A 6,653-nucleotide genomic window follows, 5' to 3' on the forward strand; every position below is an offset into this window, starting at 1 on the left:
ACTGTTTATCCTGTTCTCTAATCATGAAAAACAATTAACAAAGATAGCTCTTGCTCTTAGAAGCTTACAGACTAATGGTCTGATGCTGCAATAGGATCTATAATGGATATAGATGTCACACTGAGGTCTGGACATTGGTTAGTCTGTCCACAGGGATGAAGTACCATTCACATGGATACGACTACAGGTTAGAGGGCTATAACACAGATGTGCAGATTCCAAAAACTTCATTATAATGCATATGCTTAAGAGAACTGCTTGAAGTTTTCAAGATTTACATCTGAGTGCTTCCTACTGCAGACTTAATTAAAAAAGACTTTTTAAGGCAAAAGAAAACTAATAGGGTTACTAAGAATCTCGTATTTACTTTTTCCTAACATATTAGAAGACTTTTCATGAACTTAGAATACAACAGATCTAAACTGGCAACAGGAACATTTATGAAACTTGTAACTAATCCTGCGATGCTCACTGCTGCAGGTTATTACTGAGAAAAATAGTTTAGTTTAAAAATGATTAGCCACTTATATGAAAAGGAACAGCATGAGTAGATCTTTTAGATGCGATAAAACCGAAAGGGTCTGCCCATCTTTGTGTTTCAGGGCATAAATTGAAAGTCAACCACAGAGAAGGAAATTCCCGTTATGATTATGGCACAAGCTGCATTGTTAAGACGTGTTTTCTGATTTTTTTTTCCCGTTCCAGAAATCCCTGGCATTGTTCAGAGCCAGAGTAACGAAACTGGATTAGAGATAGAAAACTGGACTAGATGGATCACAGAAATGTCACAGTTTCTAACTTTCCACTGTTTATAAAAAAGAAAACTGACAATGTGTGCAGTGGGGAAGATAAAACAGAAAATGTCATGAAAACAGAAGAAAAGGACACGAGGAAAAAGATTTATTTGTAGGACCTCTTCAGAAATAAGTTATGAGATGAACTTTCATCTTTCCATGCTGTTGCCTCCATAGTCAGAATCTCTATCACTCAAACGAAAGCCTGAATGGTAAATATTAGTGTTTTCCTCTGCCTGTTTAATCATTAGTAAAGCAGGTCAGAAACAGGCTTGCTTACTTTGTGCTAATTTTGCTAGTTCCAGATACACATTAGCTTCTTTTAGTATCCAGCTCAAAGAATTTAGTCTTCAAATGAAAGTTAAACTTTGATTTGTTTATATTTGTATGTGATAAGAAGCGGTTCTTACCTGACTGCGTTCATATGTCTGAACCTATCAAGAGAGTCGGGGCTGTCTGCCTGCACTTCACAATTACCGGCACCCTCCTGGGACCACGATCCTCTGGCTATTTTTCCTCTAAGTGAATCAGGCACTACGCGGGGACACACTTCCCCCTAAGCTGCAAACAGCTCCAGGGCCGTGACCGGCCACGAAGCCACAGCTCAGCCGTCCCGACGGTAACCACGGCGGGCGAGAAAGCAAACGCGCAAGGCAGGCAAACGCGAGGCGGCAGTGAGCGGCGCTCCCGCGGACAGCCCGGAGCCCCCCCATCCCGCCGGGACTGCCCCCGGCCCCCTCCTCCGGGGCAGCTCGCCGCGATGCCGCCCGCGCGCCGCGGCCCTGCCCGCGCCCCCTGCCCCCACTCACAGGTCGCGGCCTCCGCGAGGGCGACGGCCACTGCCAGGCCGGCGAGCAGCGGCAGGCACCGCCTGCCCCGCGGCCTCATCGCTAGCGGGGGCGGCCGGGCCGGGAGCGGGCACGGCGCCGTGGCTTCGCTGCGGCTGCTCTGCGGGGCGGCGGGGCCGGGCGTGCCACTGGGGGCGGGAGGGAGGGGCGGCGGGGCGGGGGCGAGGGAGGCCGGGCCGCCTTCCAGCGCCGGGCCGCGCCCCAGCGGCGCTGCCCTGCGCGAGGGTCAGCAGGCCCCCGCCTGCCCCTCTGCCGAGCTGCTCCACAGGGGGACAGCGGCGCCGGGCACAGCGGGGGCCGCCCCGGCTCCCCGCCGCTCTAGGCACACCGGGCATGGAGCACCGCCGGGTATGAACCGGGGAGGCCCCTGCGGCAGCGCGAAAGCGGTGGCCCGAGCGGAGCGGCGCGCGGTACTGTAGGGCCGCCACGGTGCTCGCGCCCGTGGTTACTCTGGTGGGGGCGGGGGAGGGGCGGGCGTTCCATGGGCGCTTGACAGCTGATTGGTTGTTCCCCCTCGGCCGTCGAGGAAGCCACCCGCTCCTATTGGTTAATCGCAGGCCCGCCTCCTTTCGCCTCGCCTCCCAGGAGCTGGTGTTCCTTGCCTTCGCGCTCCGCTGATGTTAACAAGTTTGTCCTTGCCCACTTCCCGTTAGCGGTAACTAGGGGTTAGCTGCCTGGTTACGCGTCCCCACTGTCTCGGAGATCTCGGCTTCGGCCAATGGGCGGCTTCGCGTGGCCCGGGCGTCGGCCACGTGACTCTGGCACGGCTGGGCGGGGCCCGGCGCGGCGGAGCCGAGCGCTGCGGCGCGCTGTGGAGCGCCGCGGCCGCTGCTCCCTTCTCCCTCCCCCACCCCCTCCCCTCCCCTCCCCTCCCCTCCTTCCTCGCCGGCACCGGCCTTCGGCCGCGGCCGCCATCGCTCGGGGCAACCCAGGCCCCGCCCGCCGCCGTGGCCCGGGCGAGCTGCGCGGCCTCGGCCCTGCGCTGAGGGAGCGGTAACGGTCGCTGCGCGCGCTGTGGGGAGTGGGCGCGCGCAGGCAGCGGCGGCCGTCTCCGAGGGGCAGCCCGTGGGGCCGCCGCGGCCGCTTGCCCCCGCGGCAGCGGCGCTGCCGCGGCCTGTTACTCCAGGAGCGCCGTGTGCGCCGCGCTGCCGGCCGCCCCAGCGGCAGAGGGGCGAGACTGGCAGCGCCGGGGCTGGGAGCCGCCGCTCGGGGAGCCCCGCTGTGCAGCGGGGACCCTTGGTCAGGTATCGGCGTCTTCCGGCGGGGGTGGCTGCGGCGGCGGGGGACGCCCCGCTGGGCCAGGGCTGAGCGCCTTGCTTCGCTGCCGGCCGGAGCGGCCTCCGGCTCCGCTTCAGCGTGTGTCCGCAGCGGTAGCCTTGGACTGTGGGTCTTTGACAGCCTGTTTGTAAGTCTTTGAGCAGCGCAGAGTAGGTGTTATTTGGTATCTTTATTTGAAAACAGAAAAAACTACTCCCGCAGTGGGAGCGAGGAGTAGAGGAAGCACGCCTGAAGCAAAGTCGCTGGACATCAGGGCTGCTCCTTTCTGCACACGAGAAGGGTAGGAATATGGCTGGAAAGCACAGGAGCTCACTTGGACCTGCAGTAGCTTTTCTTTGTAGAAGAACTTACAGTCCTAGAGTTATTTTTCACGAGTACTTGTACACTTCAGTCTTGCAAGACTTGGAAGACTTCTCGTTTGTACTTCGTGCATCTATTAACTTACCCTGCAGTTTTGGCTGAGAGGATAGTGTTTAGTTTTTGTCAAACATGCTTCCTTCACTGTTGAATTACTTGGTTTGCAATTCAAAATATAATGCAACACGACTAAAATATTGTGTTCTCACAGTTAAAACTTACGATATTCCTTGCCTGACTTGCTTAATAGGGAGTTAACTAATGCTGACTTGCTACCTCTTTGGCATACCAGCTTAAGTACACGGTTCTACAGACTTGAGCTTGTGGGCATGCTGGTTTCACCTCACCTGTGCAAACATATGTAAGAGTTCAGGTTGAGAGGTTTAACGTCTGCAACAGCATCTGTACGTAATGCAACATATAAAATTCATAGAGTATAGGTATGCTCTGTATGTGTTTCAGAGATCAGTGGATATTTTTATAGCTAGCTCAAGAAATACACAGCCTCTACACAATAGAGTATAGCAATGGAGAATAACAAAGTGTAACTCACTTCCCTACCCATTACTTCCTCAGCAGTAAGATAATGCTTGCCTTCTGTATGTGGCATGTTTTGGAGGAATTCTTTCTTCTTTTGTCAGTTTTTCTTTTTTTTCCCCTTTTTGGGTTCTTTACTTGAGCAAGATTCCTGTGCTATTACATAGTCCGCCTCTTATCTTCTCTTGTTAACAAGTTTTTCTTATCTCTTGGATCCAGTTTGAATGCTATGGACTGTATCTATGATTTAGAGCAATTTTCTGAGAACTTTCCAAACTGGAAAGTATGTATAGCAGGGCATGGGGATTGTTCTGTGAGGAAACTGTGGTATGGAAATTGTTAAATTTGTGTCAGTATATTGTTTATTGAGCTGTTACATTTTGCTTTTCAGCAGAACTAGCTGAGAATTGGTGCAGCCATGCCTTCAAAGTTAGCTTTGTTAATACTTGCTTGTGGGTCTAGGCATACTCTGCTGCATGGGGGGTGGGGGGGTGTTGGAGAGATTTTGGGGGTTTTGGATTCTTAAGAGACTGGTTTTAATACTTGTAGAACTTGTAATCATCTTGTTCTCCTTTACAGGAGCCTTTCTGTTCTCTGCATGCTAGACTTGTGGAGAAGCTGTTCTCAGGTGCTCTTGTATAAAGGGATGTAAATATTTAAAGAGTATCTGTTGTCTCTGCCCGAGAAGAAATCTGACCTCTTTCTGACATTGAATGGTAGCAATTTCATACAAAGGCATCCCCAGATACAGCAACTTAATCAGATCAGGAGGAGTTCTCAGCTCCTACCTAGTCAATTGTCTAGACCATAGTAGTTTGTTAAGAGCAAATGTTTTTGTTAGGGCAGTGCCTCCCCCCCCCCCCCCCCGATTCTATACAAATTAAAAAATGGAAAAATGATGACATCGAAAAAAAATCTGTAATTGTTTTCTGATTAATTAGAAGTTAATTTGGTTTTGAGCTAGTTGTAGTTTAAAATGTGAAAGGACTGTTTTTATAAAAACACACTTGAAAGCTTGAGTAACAAGCTCTAGCAAATTTGTTGCGGCAATTCGAAGTATCTGCTCATGGAGCCAAGTTAGCAGTAGGAAATGTGTCTACATCTCAGCTACTCTGATGTGAAACCAGTTGTTTTCAGCTTAAGCTGCTGATAAAAATTTTAGTTAAGATGTCTGGAGCCTATGAGATGAAGATACTGAGGTGATGGTGAACATTCTTTCTGCAAGGGCTGTGATAACCTTTGGAAGAGATTGGCATCCTAACAGGGAGGTAATGACTTTGAAATAGCATGGTAGAATTGACTGAAGCTTGCCTGTGAAAGGCCTTTATCTGAACATTTTTATTCTGCTGTTCTTTGCAGTAGGATTTCCGTAGCTGAAATAACTAAGGGAGTCCTAAAGTCTGTTTCTTTATGTATTTGACTGCGTGATTTGTGTAAGCTTTCCTGTTTTATATGTGTGTGTGTATACAAAGTGATAAACATGCACACAGTCACACGGTCATTTCCTGTTTGTCCTGCGGAGCAACATCAGAACAGAGAATATTCTCTGTTTTCTTCTTTCTCTTGCTAGAAGAGCAGAAAATGAGGTTGTAAAATGACTGAAGTACTGCTGATACTACTTTTTAATTTTGTAACAAGTATTAGATTTTAAGTTGCCTGTTCCTCAAAGCACTCACTAGAGAGCTCAGGTTGTGTGTTGTGGCATCTTTTTTGTAAAAGAAACTAACAGTAAATGAATATGCTCAGCAGGTAGGATGTTCTTTTTTCACTTTCAGTGTCCTGTCCAGATCCTTACCTGAATTGAAAAATTCCTTAAAAATGTCCCTTCCATCATCCTTTGCCTCCTGTTGTATTCTTAGGCCTTATCTGCACTTGAAATTAGTCCTCATAGACTGAAAACTGCAGAGCCATAGGATATCTTAGCTAGGCAAGCACTAGAATTTCATAGCTTGACATGTTTTACTCCCCAGACTTGCAGGTTTCCTTATGTGCACTGGCCTTGCATTATTATTTTGTATGACTACTATGGTGTTGCTGCCTGGAAATGTAAAATGGGGACTAGGTTCTGCTGCAAGTGAAGTGTGAGAGGATGGAAAAGTGAAAAGCACAGTGGGACTGTCATGAAGCTGATTGCCTAGGTAGTCACTGAATAGATAGGCTGCTGCAAAGAAAGTGGTTTGTCTTGGTCACACATAGAGGCTATGTGTTTCTTCATTTTCTTTTTCTTCTTGCTAGCAGCGACAAGAGAACATCTGAGCTTCTGCAGTCTCTCCCACCGTCTTCCTAGGTCACCCTGGCCTGTCCACACTTGTTTCTGTAGCTTTTGTGGCTCTGGATGGCTATTGAAGAGGGATGTTCAGTCTAATGGCCAATTGCTGCAGCTGGTTAAAACGGTGGCAGGAACCTGTCAGGTAAGCGCATGGAAGTATTTTACAGTTCTGTGCTCACCTTCTTCCCAAACTGTATTTCATGTCCTCTCACCCATATTTAACTTTATTTAATTTTCATTCATTAATACTTTCAAAGCAGACCCAAAATTTGTGACTTTCTCTCCAAGAGAAAATCAGTGTATGTAACTTAAAAACAAAATGTTATTCACCACTAGATCAGGTATTTTGTTTCTGACTGAAAGAAAGTATGAAGTTCAAAATACTGTCCTTCCCCTTTTGCTTCCTGAATTTGGGAATTGTCAGGAATATGAGGTGATGCTAAAATGGCTATGTAAAACTCCCTCAGTTTTGTCTTTTTGATTTAGTTTCTATATTTTGAGGTTCTGAAGTGTAATGTGTTAAAACACTGTGTTGTCAAGAGTAGACCCTAGCACCAACATAAGACTAGT

General features: G+C 48.6%; 2 protein-coding genes across 12 annotated transcripts in view; one reads left to right on the forward strand and one right to left on the reverse strand.

The window, feature by feature from the left end:
- Positions 1–1,813, reverse strand: part of PROS1 (protein S) — a 35,324-nt gene extending 33,511 nt beyond the window's left edge. Inside the window, exon 1 of one of the 3 annotated variants that reach the window (XM_026122470.2) lies at positions 1,604–1,813. In XM_026122470.2, coding sequence (XP_025978255.1) covers positions 1,604–1,682 — 79 coding nt within the window. In that variant the 5' untranslated portion in view covers positions 1,683–1,813. Of the gene's footprint in view, positions 1–1,204; positions 1,419–1,603 lie in introns of those variants that run through there. The other 2 variants (XM_064522282.1, XM_064522277.1) reach the window with 2 other exon arrangements.
- Positions 1,814–1,815: 2 nt separating this feature from the next.
- The window catches only part of ARL13B (ADP ribosylation factor like GTPase 13B), a 52,285-nt gene continuing 47,447 nt past the window's right edge, over positions 1,816–6,653 (forward strand). For 2 of the 9 annotated variants that reach the window (XM_026122440.2, XM_026122429.2), the window contains exons 1-2: positions 2,408–2,635; positions 6,050–6,225. In XM_026122440.2, coding sequence (XP_025978225.1) covers positions 6,167–6,225 — 59 coding nt within the window. In that variant the 5' untranslated portion in view covers positions 2,408–2,635; positions 6,050–6,166. Of the gene's footprint in view, positions 1,991–2,407; positions 2,636–2,655; positions 2,887–4,448; positions 5,083–6,049; positions 6,226–6,653 lie in introns of those variants that run through there. The other 7 variants (XM_026122432.2, XM_026122439.2, XM_026122436.2 and 4 more) reach the window with 7 other exon arrangements.

This window comes from Dromaius novaehollandiae, chromosome 1 (genome assembly GCF_036370855.1).
Source record: "Dromaius novaehollandiae isolate bDroNov1 chromosome 1, bDroNov1.hap1, whole genome shotgun sequence".
NCBI classification, from domain to species: domain Eukaryota; kingdom Metazoa; phylum Chordata; class Aves; order Casuariiformes; family Dromaiidae; genus Dromaius; species Dromaius novaehollandiae.